Raw genomic sequence first — 23,336 nt, forward strand, 5'->3', positions numbered from 1 at the left:
CTGTTTCTCCATGTGTACAAATGATTGACATTTTTTTTTCTGTTTATGCCATTTTCCACACTAGAAGCAGTAGTGGTAAAAGGAATGCAGCTCACTGCTGTTTCATAGAAGGTGCTAGTGACATGACTGACTTCCACAGGCAAACAGGAGCTTTAATAGTCCAGCCTGGCAGAAAAATCTTTTCAGTTTATTTCACATGTTTTAATGTATAATTTTAATTTTATATGTATGTGCTAGTCATTATTTTCTTTTCACAGTTACCTGGTTTTACAGAAACCTTTCATTTTACCTTGAACCATATATTTATGTAGGCTTCTGGTATGGTCACAAGACAGTTTAAAAATATGAAAATTCCTTGCTACTTAGAAAATGCCCCTGGCCACATTTGGGGGTAAAAGTGTTGAGGAATAGTATGCCAATTATAGACTACCTTTTTATAACAAACATACTCCAAAATTTTATACTTGTAATCAAATAAAAATACTTCTAGCATCAATATGCAGGATGGAAGACTACAGATCTATGGTTAATCAGTACAAGGATTTAATTATTAAGACTAAGAGGGAATTGTCACAAAGTTAAAAAAAATCTAGGTAAGATTTTGAAACAGGATGGGAATTGATGGATTAGACAGCTGTTTTTCTAAAAAAGAAGCCTGAGGTGTAGTAATATTGTATGAATTGTCAGAAGTAAGTTTGGTATCAGTTAATTCTGGGATTTGGGGAAATATGTGGGAGAAAGAGTCTGAAAACTGATTCGGGTGAAATCCATTCAGGTTGTTAAAAGTTTTGAAAATGTTGCTAAGAGAGTATTATTAATGACTTATATCTGCAGCCAAGTGTTCAGGATACATCTGAGATGAATTGCCCTGGAGAGAATAGGAACTTGAAGGGAAGTCACAAGCAGGTATGAGAGAGGAGAGAAAGATTTTAAGAGAGAATGGAGTTGAAATATCAAGGTAGAATGGACTTGAGACTTGGATCTATTAGTATGTACAAGGCTAAGACTGACCCCTTAAAACAAAAACTGAAATTGACTTTTCAAAACAGAGACCAAAACCAAACGATCAACAAACAACAGCTTCTAGTTATGTTAAGTAGGAAGAAATATGCAGAGATGGAGAATGTGAAAGAATGACATCATCAAAGAAAACGGAAGACATCAAAAAGAACATCTTAAGGAAATCCTCAACAATGTTTGTCAGACTGTTTTACTAACAGCCTTCACATTTGACACTCTTCATTATGGAGAACTTGCTAATTTAGTTAGTTTGGCCAAGAAGGAAGTTGTTGGGAAAAAAAAAAGAAAACAAAGATGGGAACTATAAATAGTAGTATCACATAAGGACAATGTTCCCTAAGCCAAACACATGACTTTATGTGAAAGTATGGAATATAAATGTTAAAAATTAATTTCTGTAAGTCCTTATTATTTTTGTGGTCATAAAATATGTCATGGCACATCGTGAAGGGCAATAGTTAAAAAAAGTTCCTGTATCATGCTTTATTATCACCTGTGTGTTGCTCATAAATTTTAAGAAGTTCAGTACTATTCTTGAGGGTGATTGTTCTCTTGGAAAAAGAATATATGATCATATGATCAGGGAATTCTAAATGTAACAAGTATTGAGATAATGTAAACCAATTTCAAGGTTCCTGTGTTCTAACGTAACTGTGGGAGAAAGTTTAATCTTTGCTCTAAAGAAATTAATGTCATGAAAGGAAGTTAACATATACAATTAACATGGGGTCTGAGAGATCACTATAAGACAGAATGAAGCTTAGCTCTATGAGATATTTATGATTTTAAAAAATATTTTTAAAAAAATAGTCAGTGTTAATACTGACTATTGTGTAGTATAAACACAACTTTTTTCACATTCCATCTTTACACTGTCCTTTTTATTTTTTAGGAATTTATAAAAGGAATGCTTTTGGCTTTAGTCAAATATACATTTGAAACTTATAGTGCAGAACTAAAATAAGCATTGTCCTTGTGATATTGTGTGCATACCATATTATCAAAACCCAAGAGACTTTCTGTCACTGATTTCTTATAGAGTTTGAGGGAGATAACTCAGCAACAACCTCAACCCCTTTTTTGCTGATTTATCAAGATTACTTTAAATTTTTCTTCCCTGTTTTTTCAAGTTACTGCATGTAAAATAATTATAATGGATCATTATAAAGTAGACGTACAATCCATTAATGACTTTATGTATCAGTGTTACCTTTGGATTCTACCAAATGCCCAGAGAGAGAATGGCTCACTTATTCTGAGGTCTGAATTGTCTTCCTGAATTATTCCTTTTATCATTGATAAGTATTAAACAATTATGTAAGAAAAATCCATATTGAACATTGTTGTGTAATTGTGAATGATGCTGTTGAAGTTAGTACGTGGTACCAGTCTTTTAAATGATGTATGAAAAAAAATTTCACTAAAATAAGGTGGCTTTTCTTACTGACATTGTGAATGCTAGACTACTTTTTTTTTTTTTTCCTCATTACTTTATATATTAGTCTTTCAGTGCTGTCTTAACCAAATACCACAGGGTCAGTGGCTTAACCAACAGAAATTAATTTTCTTACAATTCTGGAGTCTGGAGGTCCAAGATGGAGGTGCCAGTAGGGTTGGTTTCTTGAGGCCTATCTCTCTATATATAGCTTGGAGATGGTGACCCTTTTTGTGTGTCTTTGCATGACTTTATCTGTGGTGTCTCTTCCTCTTATAAGGACATTAAACTTACTGGATTAGGGCCCCACACTTTTGACCTCATAAAGTTTACTGTGTTAAAGGCCTTTTCTACAAATAATGGCACATTGAGGGAATTAAGGCTTTGATACATGGATCTGGGGTGAAGATGGTTCCATCTATAACAGTTTGGTAGCTAGGAATTTGAGAACCAAATCTGTCTGACACATAAAGTAACATCAGAAAATATTTGTCATTACTTTTCTACCTATATTTCCCCTATACCTGATTTTTTTTAGTTTCCCTTTTCATAGATACTGTATTTTTTGTAAACTGTTAAGTCTTTTTTTTTAAGACAGAGGACAAATAAGTAAATAAATAAATTATCATCTGTAATAGATTTCAAGATATTTGCTTACTGAAACAATTAGTAGGAATTGTATTTCTGGGTGCCAGAGATGCTGGGGTAACATTTAGCAATCATACTCCTCTTGGCATACTTACAAATTTATGTGTTTTGGTTTATTTTATAATAGAGTATTTCTCCCTTTTGTAATATAATAGAACTTCAGTGGAATTAAAATTTTACAGGCAGTGAAGTAGTTTTTCTTCTTATATCCACTTTTCTTTCTCTTATTCTAGAAAACTTCTATGAAAAAAGAGCAAAAACCTATCATTCTGGAACCAAAGCCAGGACCCAGGTAAATCTTTTATACGACAGCAAAAAAAAAAAAAAATCATAAGTGAAGGTGCTTATTTCTAGCATTGCCAATGTACTTTAGTGTCTGGGTTTGAAGAGGTTTAGGTGGTTAAGAGCCCAAGTTCTGATAGATGTTTTTCATTTTTGCCATTTTATTCAACTTAAGCAAAGAGAATAATACTTTTCTTCTAAGTATTTTGGTAATCAGGCAGGGGACCCAGCCTGATGGTATCTGGGTTGATGCAATGTGAATATTATTGCCCATGTTTAATCTGATTTTTGTTTATTAGAAGTTATATGCCTTAGTTCATTATTAGAAGTTATTTGCCATCTTTCAGTGATTCTTCTAGGGTATTCTTAGGTTGTTTGTACTTTATATACCAAATTTATTGATAAATTTGTGTAAATCTACTGATTTTAGATTGGAGGGTGAGATGAAAAGAAGGGATTATGAGAAGTTAATAGTGATGGATATTTCTGAAAAGGGCAGGTTTCACACTTGTGCTTTTTTATTCACTGGGAATATATTTATTTATTACTTATACATGATTATAAGTTGGAAAATGTAAGGCATACTTGAAAGCACTTGGGAATGGCGACATATAGATGCTGGAGAAAAGTTGTTTGATTCTTGAAAGAAAGGATGTACAATGGATGAGATGTATAAAGTGGGTAGATAATAAGCAGAATCCCTCAGCATTATTGGTATGAAGTATCAGAAGACTGAATTTGGGATTTCCAAAATGATTGAAAATTGGTTAGGGAATCTCACAAAGGAGAAAGCCACAGAGGAAGGGGACTTGCATATAAACTCTTCTCACATTCTTGGCTGGCTCCTGACCTGTGCATGCAAAAGAGGCTGTTAAAAAAAAAAATCCAGCCTAAAGCTGCAACTTATATAGTTTTCAATTGGTTCAGTTGGTCACATCAAAAGAAAAAGGTGTCCGGAATGTTTGAATTATCAATCTAGGACTTTAATGTAGCTTTTCTATTATTCATTTATATTTATTAATTTATTGATTGATTAATAAGATGGGATCTTGCTGAATAAGATGGGAATTGCCCAAACTGGCTTTGAACTGATAGTGCTCCTGCTTTAGCCTCCTGAACAGCTGGAATTATAGGCATGTGCCATTGTTCCTGGCTTAGAAGCTTCTTTAAATGTTTAAGAATTTAAGAAGATATTCATGGCAACAGGAAAGCTCTAGTGCAGAAACAGAAGCTATTAATAAAAGAATCAAATGAAAAGTCTATGTATAGAAAATTTGTACAAACAGTTAATTTGACCTAATTGACATTTATAGAAACTATATCCAACAACTGTGGAATATACGTGTTTTTAAAGGGCATGTGTAACATGAGTTACAAAGAACAGAAAGCCATGAAATAGAAAATGGAGAAACAATAAAGCAATTAATAAAATAAAAATAGTTCTTTATAAAAATAATAGACTTTGTAAACTCATAGCACAACTGACTTTAAATAAAGAGTGAAAATGTGATTACCAATTTTTGCATGAAAGAGAAATCGTCACTGTGTATCTATAGATATCAGAAGGAAAATATCACAGTATGTGAAAATTTTCTTGCCAATTACATTCAACTAAGAGGTGATTTTTTAAAAAAAGATAAAATAGCAAAGCTGACATAAGAAGAAGTAGAGAATCTAAATAACCCATTTTGGGGACATTGGATGTTATCAAGAACCTTTTCACAAATAGACATGGTTTAAAGAAAACAACTTTTAAGTGTCACATGTAAATTATTTCTAAAATATTGAATGGTGTTAAAAGCAACTTATCCACTTCTTTAAGTCTTTTGCCTACAAATATTCTTTTGGTTAGTTTGATTGGGACAGTTTTTTTTTCCTTATTGGTGTTACTAACTTAAAATCAGTACAGCCCTATCAATGTTACATAATTGTGCAGCCTCAAAGATGAGAATTTATTGTACTGTCGTTATTTGCCTAAACTCAGTCAGCTAATCTGAATTGTTAACATTTTTCCATATAGTCTACCATCTGTCATTGCAGGCATAAAGAGCTGTGGCCAAGTTTTGCAGGGATCTCTAGCTGCTTTTTCTTGGGATATCTAAAATATTTTAAAGGATGAGGATTGAAGGGAATTTTAGAGATAACTTGATCCCATTGGTCTATTTCCTTATTGAGAACAGAAAGATTCAAAAAGGTAAAATGACTTCTTTAAGATTGCAAAGTAAAAGAACAGAATTGTGGCTTGAATTCAACCCTCCACTCATAGTATAGTGAAATTCTTAGTTGTACAATTTTTATACCACTTGTATCTTAAATTTCAACGAACTTTCTGATGATTACTTGCAAGATATAAACTGAAACTTAGAATAGAATCATGGAAAAAAGAGAGAAAGAATGAAACCAAATGTGAAAATAAAGCAGTGAACAAAATAGAATTGTGTGTGTTTGGAGATACACACACACACACACATCAGTAAAAGACACAAGCATATATTTAATATACACACATACACAAGGGGATACTTTGTTGAAAATATTTAAGTGAATCATTATTATGATTCTCTTCTTTATTTGAAGTACTGTACCATTTTCTTCCCTAAAAATTCCATGAAACCTTAGAATCCACATCTTGGGACCCTCTGTAACTTGGCCTGGAGGATTTTTCTTGTTGGAGAGGAATTTTCCATGTATTTTCGGCTAGAGGTCTCCTTAGAGCCTGTGTGAGGCAGAGTATATTATAACCTTCCATCAGTCATCCGTCAACTTCAATAAAGTGTTGGGCAGTTTCTAAAGTACTTTTTGCATTTCACGGGTAAAAATATGTCACACATACATTACCATTGCTGGGTTACAGTAAATACCAGAGAGTCTGTTTTCCCCCTTTCTTCTCAGTTATAGAAATAAAAAGATGATGGAATTAATTTACACATACCCACCAGCTTTGCGGGAACCCTCAACGGTTGGCAAATAGGACTGGTTTATTCATCCACTCAGCAGTGTTTTTTTAAGGAGGCAGTCACTTGACTGTTAAAAGGTGAGAGTGGGAAATTAGGCAGACTTCAAGTGCGGCTGCTGCAAGAGTTTCGAATTTCTGCAACTGTGAGCACCCGCTCCTATTCACAGTAGGGAATGGAATCTTGCCTTGTATGGTGATGAGTCAAAGTCCTGATTATTTCTGTCCTCATCTTCAGTCATCTCAAACCTGAAAGGAAAATGTTCACATTTATTTTGCTGTTCATCTTCCTGCTTCTTCAATGAAAATATTCATTTTAGTATTCAGAAAGGGAAGAAAAGAAAGTGCTGTACTGCCTACGTACATTTGTTTATATACAAGACTTTTCATTAACAGCATTATTAAACAAAAAGCTATAATACTAGAATCCCACATGTTGGAGATTAATGAGCCAGGTTGTAAAACCCACACAATGTATATTTGATTTTGTCCTGAAATATATACTTGTGTATTTTTATGAGAGAAAGATGATCATTTTGCCTTGAGTTTATGATTCTGCTATATAAATATGTATTATGTACACAAACATGCACAACATTTATAGAAAATAATTTTCATAGATGAGCATTTATAAAATGAAATTGTTTAATATCTGAGTGAAAGCCTTCATGTCCTTAATATTTCAATGCGAATGATGAATTTTGAAATCCTTTGAACTCCATAAGATTGTTGGAACTCAGAAGATTGTTGGAAATCCATAAGATTAAAATATGATTGAGAAAGCCCTCAACTACTTTTAAGGAAAAGGAAGTTTATGTGAAACTTATCAAAGAAAGCCAGTCAATCTCAGTTCAACCAGAATTGCCAAAGGAACGTTTTTCTAACTTTTATTTTTGTAGTAAAATACTCAAAGCAAAATATCTGAAAGAATTAGAGTCAAATGATGCCATTCTTCCATTTTAGTTTTTTTAAGATTATAGTATAAACCTTGATTTATAGATTATAGTATACACCTTAATTTAGGTAAAGATTCCTCTGATTTCTTCCTTTCCTCTTTAATCTCTTTATTCACTTCTTTATATGTAGTCCACATTTTCTTATTTTCATATGATATCTTTAGGTGTAAAGCAGCAAAAGAAGTCTATATGATTACATAAGGAGAACTAGAGTTCATTATCAATATTTAAGCAAAAACTGAATCAAGAGCTACATGGATTATGATTTAGTTAACTATTGAAATGATATTCATCTTTTATTTTGTATGAGATTTACTTTATATATAAACAATCTTCCATTTTGATTTGTTGAGAACCTCTAACTGTATTACAAAAGTCTTCATTTCTCTTCAGGTAAACTATTGCATTTCATGAATATAATACTATTTATTTTGACATTCTTTTGCAATGAGCTGTTAATCCTTTGCAGATTAATGTTATCAGTGATAATTTTTCCTTTTGTTCAACTTCCAAACCATTTTTAAAATGCCTGATTTTCAAGTATAGAATAGATCAATTGATGCACCTTTAAGTCATAGAAAAAAAACTTACTATGTTGATTTGTAGTATTAAATCTGTAGTTTTTCTAAGATCTGAGGCTGGTCATCAGCTTTTGATCTTTTTGGTATTTCATTTGCTTCGATTCTAGATTTTAAAAAAGTGTCAGCATTTAAATAGATCATCTCTGAAGTAATGTGCACTATTTTGATATTCTTAAGTTCATACTTTTAAAAAATTTATAATTCCAAAAATTCATATAATTCATGTAAATATGTAGATGAGGAATAGTGATATATTTCCTCCCTTATATATGCTTATTACACTTTTGCTTATTTTCATGGTATTTTTAATGTAAAGTATCAAAAGAAGTCTATATGATTAGGTAATAGAAATCATAGTTTAGACACTCATACATAGGTATGCATACTATTTGTAGGACCCCAGAAGTGAGGCTATTACATTTTGATTTAGCTACTTGTCACATTTTCCTCTGATAATTAACACCGTATCTTTTCAAGAACCCCTCCACCGACCATTGCAAACTATTTAAAATAGCATATTCTACCCTGCCTTAACTAACTCCCATACCCTGCTTTATTTTTTTTTACCATCCTGCCTTCTCCGCAACCTCTACAATTCTCTTGTTTACTGTGATTACTGTTTACCTGTTTCACTAGAATACAAGCTCAATGAGGGCAGGAAAGTTTTCTGTTTTATTCACCAGTGTGCCCTCAATACTAGAACAGCATCTTATACATTATACTCTAAATAAATAAATAAAAAAAGAAACAAGCAAACAAATAAATAAATATTTGTTTAATATTTGTTTAATTCATGGGTCGAATTTTTAGATAACTTCCCTGCTTTTGAAATGACCTTTCTTTCCCTTCTAGACATGCATAGTTCTTATCTTAAGCTATAAAGAAGGCATCTTTGTTGGGGTATCCTATAACTACCTCTGAAAAGTGAAATAACTATGTACCCGCCTTTCCCAGCCTTCTCTCCTATATTCCTTATGTCAGTAATTATACTATACCTCTAATCACCCAAGAACCCAAATCAGTCTGTATATTTCCCAACTGTCTTTACAAAGATCATATGAGAATGTTGAAAACGTCTTTCCTGAAATCAGACATATAAAAAAATCATTTCCTATTCTAGCAGTAGTCAAAGCAGAACCAAATTATAATTAAATTAAATTACAGGAAATGAACTTACAATAGTATGACTTCTTCTTTTTGTGCTCATTTTCTAGCCCCACCGCTTTATTCTGTCAGTCCTCACTCACCGTCCAGCTGACAGCTAATAAATTCTGACATTAAACTCGCTGGACCGTACTTAGAAAATTTTATGTTTTTCCATTTTTGAAAGTGAGGACATTTGCCATTCTTCGGGATTCTCACATCATATTCATTCTCTGGTTTTTCAAAGGCAGCAGATCAACAGATGAATATGGAAAATTTTTTGCCTGAGCCCAGAAAATTTAACTAATTAAGAGAAGCTTCCGATTTATTTATGAGCTCCTTCCTTGGCTTGAGCTTCAGTTCTCCACTATCAGTATTCATTCTGTCCTTCTGAGTCTGATAGTCATTCTTTGGTGCAGTCGAATCAATACATCCTAAAATATTGTATTCCCAATAAACTCCCAGGTGATGCTGATCTGCTGGTTCTCAGACCACACTCTGAGGAGCAAATGTGAGGATTTATTTGACAGGGTCCAGTATCAACTCTCCACTCCTGCTGTCAATTCCTAGTGCAACTTGGATGCTTTCTGCTAGTTTGTAGAGACCTATTGTCAATCACCTTGATGACACCCTAGCTCCCTGATCTCTTGCTAGGAATGAGGCTTGGAAGATAGCTACCAGAGAACTGCATTTCCACACAGTGCTACCATCTCCAAACTCCCATGCTGACCTCCAAGTCAAGTGCTGCCATATAACTACATCTTCCATCTCCTGGGCCTGCCTTTCTCAGGATTGCCTTTCAGTGAATAAGACAAAAAGGTAGCTAAGTTTAAAGCAAATAATTACCTCAGCCATCAATTTCTTTTCCCTGAGATCATTTCCTGGTGTTTAGTGTGACTTCTGTCCTTGTCCTCCATTTTCTCAGTTTTCCTGACTTATTTCTGTTGCTGCACTTCAGATGGCCTTCTTTCTCCTGCCTCTTCAGAAATTACTGTTCCTTACTTATGACTATGGCCAAGCATTTTCAGCTTTGCCAATTGTGGAGTTTGCTGTCTTCCTTCTTCTAATCATCTTCTAATGAAGAGCTACACACCTAAACAGTAGCCTGTAGCTCTGAATGTGGCCACAGACTGACTTTGGTGAGAGTCAGCACCGTTTTCTTTCCTAGTCTAGCCCAATGAGCTGGGAAAAAAAGCACTGGACTAGCAGGTGGGACAGAGGACACCTCACAAACAGGTTATAATAGCTGAGCTCTCATTTAAAATTGACTTATAGCTTATTGGCTTTGGCTATAGGCTGAATTAGGGTTTTCTGCTTTCTCTCTTAGTGAGGAGATATCCTGAATCCTAAAGGATTCTTGAGTCTCCTTTCTCACTCTTATGCATGGGAAAGTCATAATTCTACTAGGGTCTGCTGAAGGATGTAGCAATATTATGGTTTGGATGTGAGGTGTCCCCCAAAAGCTCATGTGTGAGACAATGCAAGAAGTTTTGGAAGAGAAATGACTGGGTTAGAGCCTTACCATAATCAGTGAATTAATCCTTGATGGGAATAACTGAGTAGTAACTGGAGACAGGTGGGGTGTGGCTAGAGGAAGTAGTTAATTGGGGACGTGGCTATGGGATATTTATTTTGTATCTGGTGAATGGAATCTTTCTCTCTCTCTGCTGCCTGATCATCAGGTGAGCTGCTTCCCTTTGCCATACTCTTCTGTCATGATGTCCTGCCTCACCTTGGTCCCTGAGGAATAGAGCCAGTCATTGATGGACTGAGACCTCTGAAACTGTGAGCCCCTAAAAAACCCTTTTCTCCTCTGCAGTGGTTCTGGTCGGGTCTTTCAGTTGCAGTGGTGAAAAGCTGACTAAAACAAGCAGAGAGTAAGGAAAACAGCTGACCATATGAAATGAAAAACTGGTAGAGAGGATGACTAGGCCTAGTACAAGGAGAGAGCCTTGTGGCTGTGACTCTTATATGAAATCAGGTATAAATGTCCGAGGAGTTGCAAGGTGAATAGTGAGATGAGGAACAGAAGTTCTTGTGGCTCAGCACAGTAAAACTGTCCCGTAGTACATGGAGGATGAATGGAGTCTCAATCAGGGAAAGTCTGATTTGCAACTACTTTTTCTTGTAAGAACTCTCAAAGAAGGTTGGTAGGGAGACCTAACCCTCCCTACTAAGGTGACAGAAACTTGGGGTTGGGGAGCAAAAATTCCCATCTCTCTCTACTCCAAAGGTGCTCTAAGATCTCTCTTCATTTCCTGCTTTGCTAATAGTGTTTGGCTGACTATCTTGTGATTTTTACTCTGTGCTCCAGCTTGTGATCCACTGGAAATGACAGTTCCTAAAACATAAATATGGCTTGAAATAAAATATTGTATATAATATCAGAATTTGTTTTTAGGGGTTGGGGTAGTGGCTCAGCGGTGGAGCGCTTGCCTAGCACGTGTGAGGTGCTGGGCTAGATCCTTAGCATCATATAAAAATAAATAAATAAAATAAAGATATGTGTCCATCTATAACCAAGAACATTTTTTAAAAGGAAATTGTTTTTAGATTCAACTTAGGGGAATTTTTTTCCCATTATCTGAAGTCCTGTAATCTGATGTCCCTATTCTAAGGACAAGGAATCTGAACAGGCACCAAATCTTCATTAATTCCACCCTTGAGCAAAGATGAGAGAGATGGATGGGAGTTGGTAGATAGAGCGAGCTCTGGGCCATGACTGACTAAAGTTTGGGTTGGAAGCAGAGGGCTACCCCAAATGAAATAAATGACTGTACCCGGAGGAAGAGCAGACTAATTCATTATGTTCCCTATTCCAGAGATAAGCTGATGAAAAACTGACAGCCTGGTCACTGTGCCACTGAAAATTCAGCTCCCATTACACGTTGGGCATGAACACTCCAGTCATTTCAGTTGTCTTAAGGATAATTTTTTGAGTGCCCTACCAGTAAAACATCAGATAAAATAAAAAGGAGCTTCATGTTTGGGTTAAAGAGGATTCCCTGAAAGTTCATCCTAGATTACCTGGATTACAAAGTCAGAATCAATTCAAGTTAGAACCAAAACAGTATTTCCTTTCCGGTCTTGCCTTTGTATTATGTGAAATGATCATTTCTTTTTAATTCATAATAAACAATGCTCCTTCAGCATGTTTATCTATTCTAAGAGGAAATAAATAATTGTGTTTTCTCACTGAATTTGGAATTTAAAATTTCTATTGTGTCTTGAAGAAAATCTGTTGGAAAGCTGAAACCCAGCAGCAGCAATAACAATAACTTGTCTTTCCTTAAATATGACATAATGGGGTGGGAGAACTCTTTCTGCCTCTTTCCACATGCCTTTTTTTTCTTTTATATTGATAGCCTTAAACATATTTCTGCAATGTAAATTCTAAGTCAGGATCTGTATAAGTGAAAAGCACCCTATTAAGAAATCAAGTACTCATGGAGACTTTAAATGGAATATGGACCTCCATCCTTTAATATGATCTAGTTAAACAGATTGCTGAGGACCTAGAGACAGCCAAAAATAGGATGGCGCTTGGTTTGGGAGGTTGAGGCAGGGAGGCCTTGTGAGGAACGATAGGGGTACAAATATAGAGTGGAAAGTACCAAAGGAAACACATCTCATTCAGATATTTAAGCTATTTAAAAAATTTGCCTAAATTAAAGCAAATTATCTTCCACTCCAGGAGGATTGCATCTTATTTTAGAAAGTCTCAGGAACCCTGCTCTGATTTTTCAAAATGAACAGGTTTTCCTAACATGAAATACTGAACCCTTGGGAAGATTTGGAAATGAATGATGAAGTAATATGGAGCCAACACTTGAACTTTGTGAAAACATATCATCTCTTAAAAATTTGTATCACTGTGTACAATGAATCATAATGCATTCTGCTGTTTTATATATATATATATAAAATTAAAATAAATAAATAAATGTTAAAAAAATCTGTACCACTATGCTGAATTGAATGCATTGTTTTCAAACTAAATAGACCTCATTTAGGGGATTAAAGTAGGCCACAAATTCCGTTTCCCTCATTACCCAAGCTGCTTTCAAATCCCACATTCAAAGCACGAGGGCGTCACATGTATCTACTCGAAGGCTGCGCGTACAGGAAACGAAAGCCCTCGACACAGCTTGGTAGCAGAAGATCCAAATCAGAGTAAATTGTGTAAATTATAACTAAATTGCAAAGCATTTGGACAAAGCATGCATAGTAGTCTAATCAGGAAAGCGGTGATATTTACTTTTCGATAATGCAGGTTGGAAGAGGAATTGGGGGAGGGTAGCATCACAGATCTCTTTTAATATATTTCTGAACTTGGCAGCCTGAACTGGTTTTGTCACATATTTGCAGCTTAAAAAGTATTTGGCTTTTACAACAGCCATAATAAGTATCCTTTAATCACTTTCAACCTATGAACAGATGGGCAAACAGTGCTTTTATAAATGGAGCATACAAAATACTTCAATATCAGCCAAAACTAATTAGTACCAATATCTGAACCAAACTCTAAAACTGATTTAATGTTTAATATATATTATTGTATAAGCGTTAGCAGTTGAAAGGAAATTCCCTGTTCAAATGTTTGCCAAGCTCAGGGTCCAATGTTCAGACATGATTAACTTACTAATTAACTTATTTTATCTTTTCTCACATGTAATTTTCCTAAATGATTTCTTCTTTCTCTGAAAATCATTTGATTTGATGCCTTGACCACCATATATTTGTCAAACTTCCAGTGAAAAACTCAAATGCATGCATTCAACATTGGTCCTTCACCTTTTCAAAGTGACCTTAGAAGGAAGTGGCATCAGCACAAACAGGGTAGCCCTTCTGTGGTAGAAACTGGTTTTATATCCAGTCTCTGATGACTCACAGTTTTATCTTTATAAAGATTTTCTGACTTTTATGGAGACTCTTTAATGGATAAGAATCTTTGTAAAAATGGCAATTCTCTCCATTTCAGAATTCTGTTAAGAATTGTATTAATGAAGATTAGTTTAAAAAATCATCTTTGGGGGGTAGCCAAGGTTCTTTTCTACCAAACCACTAATTCAGAAGAGGTCCCTTGGCCTCTCTCTGTCTGACATCCCATATTTCTTACATCTCATTTACTACTCATCCTTGGACCCTGCATAAGTTAAACACTTTTGTGACCATCTATATACATCATATGGCATATATATATATATATATATATATATATATATATATATATATAAAACATTTATATATAATATTATATATATAACACTTTATATATATAATATTTTATATGTAATATTTTATATAATATAATTTTTTAATTACTTCTGAAAAGAAATGAACAAGCACCTAAAGCCAGTCACCTAAGGCAACCTGACCTTTGAGCCCTGGGCATTATCAGTAGCAGCCTTCTGTCTGTCATGACATCATTTCATTCTCTGATGTTGTCACAAATAAGATCAACAGGGCTTCATAGCCCTTCTGACTTTATGATCTTAGTAGGTCATCTGATTTCTCCCAGTGTCAATTTCCTCATTTATAAAATCAGAATAGTAACATTTATAGAAAAAAAATTGTTTTTGAGAATTGAAGGTGAAATTCTAAAGTAAATGCTTAATAAAATGTTACTACTATTGCTACTACTGTTATCATGGAACTAATGATTATGTTTTTACCTTATACAATGCATGCTGGCCTCATTCAGAAAATATGAAAAAAATTAGAAAATGAGAAACAATAATTTTTCTTATGTTCTCTTTATAGTCTGATATTTAATTAGGAGTTTGCATCAGTTTTAGTGGAGGAGTGAATGGTTCAGAAGCTATGGAAGCAGGACCTGAATAGGAATTTCTTGAAAATAATCATCAGATGATTGTGGCCCACTCTGGTTTACAAACACTGTGCTAATATAACCACACTAACATTTTGTCATGTTTATTTCTACTCTTGCTTATATACTTTTTAAAAAGTTATGGTCATGTAATGCATATATTTTAATATCTCTGTTCTATTATAAATGAAATCATAAGCATTTTCTCAAGTTATTACATTGTCTAGTGTTTGTCAGTTTTATGACCCTGTAATAATTTATTGATTGGATTTAACACAATGCACATAGATATTTGTTTCTGAATTTCACCATCATAAATGAAAGTAGGATGTCTATCTTCATACATAGGACTTTTTTCCTAATTCTCAGAAAGAAAATTACTAGGAAATATGCTTTTGCTTTGTGTTGCCAAGTCACTTTTCAAATTGATTATCCAGTCAAAAATAATGTTGGAAGTGCATCTTTAACAAAACTTTTTCTGAAATTAGATAACTTTGTAGAATTTTCTTCTTAATTTTGCAAATGAAAAATGGAGACTTATTATTTATATTTTAACTTAACATTATTATTGGGACATTTTCCTGTATATATGTTTCTAATTCATTTTTGGGGGGCCAGGTTGTATTTTAATTAATCACAATAAGATTTTTGAAAATACAATGAAAGTTTCAAGGCACCTGGTCGTGTGGCTACCACAAAACTGAGTTTAGGAATTATTATTCCAAAATCAGGAAATATAATGAGAACAAAATATGGGATGTTAATTTTTATGAGGATATAGTGTCAGGGACAGAGAATTTGAAATGAGACTTATATGAAGACAGATTTGGGAGCTAGAATTAAAAAGAAATCAGCAATAGATGTAACAATGAAATGAGTATAAATCTGAATATGAAGGGATCTAATCTCCTAATCTTGTCTGAATACTATTTTTGGATTGTGTTAGGTGAGCATCAACTAAATGACTAAAATTTGCATTTCCATCCAGGATCACAATAAATCAGGATCGACTTAAACATAATTGTTGTGTTATGGGTTCAGTAATAATTTTTGGAAAAGAGACTGAGGCTCCAGTAATTTTGTAGATAGAATTGCCTGTTTGTTTATTAAGAGGTGACAGATGCCTTGCCCTCACCCCACCGGACTGTGAGAGAGGATTTGTATGCCTACATATGGTGAAGATGTGGAGGGAGAAGTCAGTTTGCTCTCTCAGTCTCACTTTGTGATTGAGGTACACTTGTAAGGCGTGGTTATGACTGCATACCTATGTTCAGTAACTTTTGATTTAATAATATTTGGGGGACCAATTTCATTAACGTATGGAATAAGGTACAAATTAAAACATAGATATCCATATTGTATGATTAGCAAAACTAGCATCATATGGTATAAAGGCATCAATAACTTCTGTCTAGTAGATTGACAAATTTCATCATGTCATATTCTTTTAAAATGATTTTATGTGGCAGAGATTTTTTATTGCCCTTGTCAGTTCTTCTACTGATGTTAGGAGTTAGTAATCATCCAGTTTTCCTACCTCAGGTTTTACCTACATTATATACAGTAGTAAACGTATCCCCTTTCTCTTTTTAATATTCACTAATTTCCTAATATGTCTTATTTGTCAGGAAGTAACATTGTTTTGGGTGGAGAATTCTATAGAAATATAGGAGATAGACTGGTTTTCTAGTAGAACTTTGTGAGCATCATTTTACATAAAAGAATCTATATCATTAATGGGGCCATCACACTGAGTTTAATGACTTGCAGTTAAATATACTACCTTAAGCATGGGAAATGGATACTAATTAGAGTTTTCAATTATATCATGGTAGAAAAAATATTATTATTAAAACTTTATAAATAAATATGTATGTAATGAACTTGATAAAGGCATTTATATATTTATTATTTTATGAATAAAATAAGTGAGCATGAATTAATTCCTGTTGACATTATTTCTGGTGATTTATTAACTTATAATTCAGTTAAAAGTTTACTCACAGAATTATTTTTTCCCTCAGTACTGACAGGTAGTTGGAACGATTTTTATGCCATTTAAAAGATATTTCATTCAGGCTTGAACAAATAAAGGCACAAACGGTAGTGTATAAATAGATTTGAAGCAAGGGTATTATATTTTTATAAGAAATTGAACATTAGTCACAAATTAATTATTCAGCCCTAGATAATTAATTCTTATTCTGCATTCTTGGATTTAGCAGACTAAACATGATACTGTTTCTGGATGAAAGAAGTTGTGAGATCCTGTTTTGGTTCTTTTGCTTGTCTAGCAGGTTTGCGGTTATGATACGAGTTTAAACTGAGAAGGCTCTTATCTCTAAGTTTTTTCTTTCTACAATAAATTATTAAGACGATGCATTTCCCCCTAAGGCTACACTCTTTTGATGTTTCTTTCAGAAAACAAAATTTATGACCTGTAACATATTGCAGGGTCTTTAGGCAAGTGAGGGAGAGGCAGAAACCACCTGCTGGTGAGATGACTGAACCACATAAAAATATTTAGGATGACTTAGTGTAATAACCAGCCATCTCAGAGTGGAGAGGAATGCAGTCCTCTTTTGAGAATGTGAATATTCATTCCATAAGGATTTAGTCATTGACCACTTTGAAATAAAAACATATTATGGACCCTGAGGGCATTGACAAGACTCAAGGTCTTAAAATTTTATCCTTTGGAAGGTGTTCATCGTGAGTGTTACTACTTGACAGTGACAATTTGCCTCTAAAGTAAAATCTTTAAAAAATCAATTTGACAACTATTGCCATAATAACATCAAAGAACCTGGTTACTTATAACAACTATTGTGTCTTGTGAGGCTGTCGCCCAGACCCAGCTGGCATCATCTGGGTTTACTTGGGTGGCTGCAACTTATCGTTTCTTCATGTAGCTTCCTCTGAAGGCCAGATTGGTTCTCCTGGAGATGTCAGGTTCTAAAAATGGATCTATGTGGGCTGGGGCTCTAGCTCAGTGGTAGAGTGCTTGCCTAGCACATGTAAGGTCCTGGGTTTGATCCTCAGCACTCCATAAAAATAAATAAATGGAATAAAGGTATTGCGAAAATAAAATTCTTTTAAAAAATGGAACCAGGGCACTTGAGACACATGCTCAGAACTGGCACACTGTTATTTCCATTGGATTTTATTGGCCAAGACAATTCACAGATCAGCACAGATTCATAGTGTGGGTATTATGGTTTGGATCTTAAATATCTTCCCCAAAGGCTCATATGCTTTAGGCTTGGCCACCAGTGGAACTGTTAGGAGGTGGGAACTAATGGAGGAAGTTAGGTCTTTGTGGGGCATGCTCTTGAAGGAGCTATTAGAACCCTGGCCCCTTCCTCTCTCTTTCTCTTTGCTTCCCTTCTGCCATGAGAATAATTGCTTTCCTCCACCATGGTGTACTGCATTAGCACAGGCCCCGAAACAATTGAGGCCTAGTGCTCAGGGACTGAAACCTCTGAAACCATAAGCCAAAATAAACCTTCTTCCTTTCAAGTTGTTTATCTTAGGTGTTTTGTCACAACAAGGGGAAGCTAACACAGTGGGTAAATAAACCTCATCTCTTGATGGGAAGACCTGCAAGGTCACATTGGAGGTATTAATTTGCCATCAGTGCCATCAATTACAATAGCCTATTTCTAATGTCCTTATATTAATAATGTGTTAGTTGTTATGTATTTAACATAGGGGGCAGACATTTTCTTTGATTAGTCAATTCTTTTCATGTTTTGGACTTTGATAAATAAGACATCAACAGTATAGTGTTGATTTAGATTAAAATATGGACCATTGGAGTAAGTTCAAGGATCTTGGAGCTGATCAAAGAAAAGACATGACCACAAAGTAGCGGTAGCACACAACACAAGCTTTATTTGGGCAACACGTGGGCTGGTTTGCATGAGAGAAGTCTCTAATAGCAGAGGCCTTCCAGAAACAGTGATGTGGAGCCACTACCCAGAATGGGAAAGGTTGGGGAACTCCATGGGAGAGGGGAACCAGAGAGGGGTCCTAGGAGCATAGCTGATATCACTCAGCAACAGGTTGGGTGTGGAGGTCTCTGGGTCAGAGAGCTCTGTAGGACTGTGGTGGCTTGAGGTCTTTTATAGCCCCTAGGGTTGTCTGATTGATGGCTAAAATATTAAAACTATGTGCTTATTTGGACCATGTTTTGAAAAACTGAATGTCTGAGAATTTTAAGTTAAAAGCTAGCAGGTTTTGGAACTCCTGGTTAGGACCAAATATGAAGAAGTAAGCAATATAGATGTCAATATACGGGATTTACCTTTGGCTTCCTATGAAATGATGCATATAATATTTGTGTAACAAGCATGTAAAACGCACCTTGCTATTTCTCACGTCTCTCCTTTTATATAACTAAGAATAGAATCTTTGGTATGTTCCTGGAATCAGCTGGGACACCCAAAAGGAAGGTTAAAAAGATATTGTAGCAGTTTTATTTTCAATCTGGGACTTGATTTGGTGGGGAATATGTTGGAAAGAACTGTCAGAGGGAACCAAATAGGAGTGGAGTCGTAGGTACCTTCAGGGTAAAACAAAGTCACAGAGGTGCAAGGAACATTAAATATGAAAACACCATGTTTTGTGAGAAATCAATCACAAAAATGGAGAAGAAAAACTTCACAAGCACTGATAAAAGGAATATTTTTATTAATATAAGGAGCTTTTTGTTATCTAAGTCAAAATATGTTGAAAACACAGAATAACTTTTCCTTTGTCCAATTAAGAGCAGACTATGTCTTAAAAAAAAATCAGTTTGTCTACAGTCACATATATTTAAGAAGAAAGATATTTTAAAAATCACTGTCAGTATAATAGTAAGGATTTAAAATTCTAATTTTGCTTTTTTCTTGGTATCCTACCTATATTAAGTATTCACAATCGTTTCTCTATTTTATGCTTAAGTTAGTAAAATTCACATTTGTCAACATTTAATATGTTTCACAGCTTCTTTTCTGACCCATTATTTGTAAATACAACTCACTTTTTCAGCAAGCCTTCTCTAAGTTCTATACAGCCTCAAACTTGTCTTTTGTTTAACATCTAGAGATGTGCTATTGATCAAAGTCTGTATGTTTAGGGCCTAAGATAAAAATTCTTTCAAGTGTTAAAAAGTAGACAAGACACATCTATGATTTTGTAAACATTTGCATTTCTTCATAATTCTTTTGCATAACAGAGTTCCAATCACTCATATCAACTACAATTTTAACCAAAATGACTAATTTCATTCTCTGTATCCCCTTTTGTTTTTCTCATAAACACACACACTCCCGAGCAGGTGATTAAGAACTTGGTGCCAACTGTGGCAGCTCAGGAGACCAGCAGAGCCCAAGTTTCCTGGAGCTGATGCTTCAACGTTATACATTATGTCGCACCCCAGCATCACACCAAGCTCTTCAAGAGTTATTGACATCTATTTGTGAGAACATGAAACTTCCCCTCATTTTTTTTCCTGTCCTGATTCATTTTAATATTTTCACAAAAAAACCCTAATTTCTTCTGAAAGAAAGGAGAAAAATTGTCAACTCAGACTCTCTTAGATTTCATAGTTAGGTCTTCCAGTATTGGACAAGCCAGAAGCAATCATTTCCATGTGCATTCCTACTTTACCTCACACATTGAGCCCTATTTAGAAAAACTATTATATTAACCAAGCAAAGCTCTCCTTAGTCCAACTAGAGAAATGAAAAGTTGTGCTCTATTTGGGAAAAGTAATCTGCCATCATGTATAACTAATTAGAACAAATTTAAAAATCAGTCTTAAATAGACATCAAACTTTGCTTCCTTTTGGTCTTAGTCCTGTTGTTTAAAAAAGAAGAAAAAAAAAACAGATAAAACACAGCCATCACTTTTTGTCACTTTCTATTGTGATACTCAAATACCACATGTGGGACATATGTCTTTGTAAATAAAATACATTTATTTCATACAGTTCTGGGTGCTGGGAAGTCTATCGTGTGGTGCTATCATCTGGTAGGGGCCTATTAATTGCATCAAAATATGGCAGAGTACATCAAATGGCAAGACAGAGCAAGCATGATGCATTTCATTTCTCTTCCTGTTATTATAAAGCTACTCATGCTATAGAGGGTGTGGGGATAGGGATTCCACACTCATGCCTTTACCTAATCCTAACCATTTCCCATAGATCTCCCCTGCAAATACCATCAACATATCATCTCAGGATTAAATATTTAGCACACAAAATTTCTGGAGGACATACTCAAACTGTAGCATTTTTCTTCACTTATTCTGGTAGCCTTTTTTTCTATTTTATTGAGGCAGCTGTCTTTCCTTCCAATGTACGAGATGATATATTTTTGATTTATGCATCTCCAAAAGTTTTCTCAAGACAGCGTGAGGCAAAGAACCAACCACGGAGACAAAAGAACCACAAATAGGAAAACACTTTCACAGGGCTAACTTCCTTTTGCAAGAAGGGGAAAGACTTAATTTCATTTACACACAGAGACACAAAGATAACTAGCAGCCTCACTTCTACCTCTTTACTGAACATGATTTGTGTCTCAGCAAATCTCACTGGTTGGCTGTGGCTGCTTAGGATAAGGAAGGTCAGGAAATCAAAAAGAATCTCCAGTGAATACTGCTTTTGAACATTTATTGATCTGGAGATGATTTACATTCTACTTTTCTACAAAATTATTGCTGAATGATATTAAAACTGGTGTTCAAGAATGGTACTACACTGTTATTCAGATGACATAATACAGAGCATATCAGAAGATACCACAAGCTTCAAGACAAACTACAGTAAAGATAAAGGAAAACAGACAACTAAGATTCTCTGCTCTCTACTACCTAGCAAAGATTTGTGATATCTGGGTTAAACGATCAAAATCAGACTCCCAACATTTTTGTTACAAGGAAAGAAAAATAATAGCTGCATAAAAAACAAAGCAAAATAAGACTTGTTCAAGAACCCGATTAATGCAGAAATCACAATAAAATAGGAGGGAAAATAATGCAAAAGTGAGTTGACTTGAGTTAAAGATTTACTCTGTACTCTGGGATTTAGTAGAATTGGGCCTGCAATTTGGAGGTGTATGTTTGGAGGTATACTTCTGGGTTAACACCCAGCTCTAGTGGGCAAATTGACCTATGGATCTCTGTGGAACTCTAGCTATCAGAGACATACAGAACCAGGATGCACCTTTACATGCTAAGAATTACGAGGGAATGAGTCTTTGGATTTAGGAAGACTGACCACCATATGAAAAATAGGTATACAAAGGGAAAAAATTAGAAGCAAAGTTACAAGGTTACAGTTGGTTTGTTCATGGTAGACAGTCCTCAGTTTTCTCACATTTATCTTGACTCCAAGGGTTGTCCAAATCAGTACTGTAGGGCTCATGGTTTCTAGTATGATTCTTCCCTGTGCTAATCCCACAAGCCATGATCCCTTTGTCACTACCACCACCACATGATAGTCCCTTTCAGTGGAGAACGTTTGGATCAAACTACTTTTCAGATAATATTTGGATAGCAGAGTATTAGTGCCAAGTAATTAATAATTTTAAAGTAGTTTTTAGTTTAAAATAAAGATCCATAGGTCAATTTGCAGGGATGGGGAAATTATGTGGATTAATCTACCCTATCAAGGTATTCTCTTTTGCAGAGTCGTGAATCAACTTGGACAGATTCACTTTTTTTTTTTGGATTTCTTTTCTTCAGAAGGTTAACTTTATCCATGGGATATCAACTCTAGGATATTCAACCTTCTTTGAGAACTTTATTGATATATGCAAGTGATATCATGTGTTGAAATCTATGTGCAAATTTTAATCCATTTCCTATTCCAATGCATTTGTCATTGATAGAATTAAGACGGTAGAAGGGTTTATTTTTCTTGTTATTTCTAAAAAAGTTTCATATTTTATTTTTAGGGTAAAAGTTGTTAAAAAAGATGATAAATTGGAAAATAAAGTTAAAAGAATTGGACCACACATAGAAATCTTCCAGGTATTCCAAGTGAAAAGCAAACTCTTCATTACCAAAAACATCATTGACATGGTCACCCTCATGCAGGCTCATGTCAGGGGGTGGCTTGAACGCAAGAGGTTTCAAAGACTAATGTCCAAGGTAAGACATGCATGAGATTTTATACTGTGTTCTAAAATCCTTAGCCATCTGGTCAATAGGTCTATGATTTTTCTAAGTAGAGTTCTGTCTACATATTTTTTGATTAGGAAAATGTCATGAATAATCTGTTCTGGTGACAGCTTCAGATTGTGCCAAATCAGATACTCTTGAACAAAAGACCCAACTTATCCTTAACAGTTCTGAGACCATTTACTCTTAAAACAGTATAAACTGTCTTTGCACTAATATTGTTTCTTCTTTGCTATTTATTTTCTCTTCAGAGGAACTTTCACTTCCCACACTTCTGTTTTTTTTTTTTTTTGCAGTACACAAATATTACAT

The 23,336-nt window shown here is 34.6% G+C and overlaps 1 protein-coding gene across 1 annotated transcript in view; it reads left to right on the forward strand.

Moving 5' to 3' along the window:
• Window positions 1–23,336, forward strand: part of Iqcm (IQ motif containing M) — a 305,901-nt gene that overhangs the window by 119,346 nt on the left and 163,219 nt on the right. Inside the window, 2 exon segments of the mRNA XM_078020750.1 lie at window positions 3,337–3,395; window positions 22,799–22,994. Coding sequence (XP_077876876.1) covers window positions 3,337–3,395; window positions 22,799–22,994 — 255 coding nt within the window.

The sequence above is a fragment of the Ictidomys tridecemlineatus genome, chromosome 9 (genome assembly GCF_052094955.1).
Source record: "Ictidomys tridecemlineatus isolate mIctTri1 chromosome 9, mIctTri1.hap1, whole genome shotgun sequence".
NCBI classification, from domain to species: Eukaryota; Metazoa; Chordata; class Mammalia; order Rodentia; family Sciuridae; genus Ictidomys; species Ictidomys tridecemlineatus.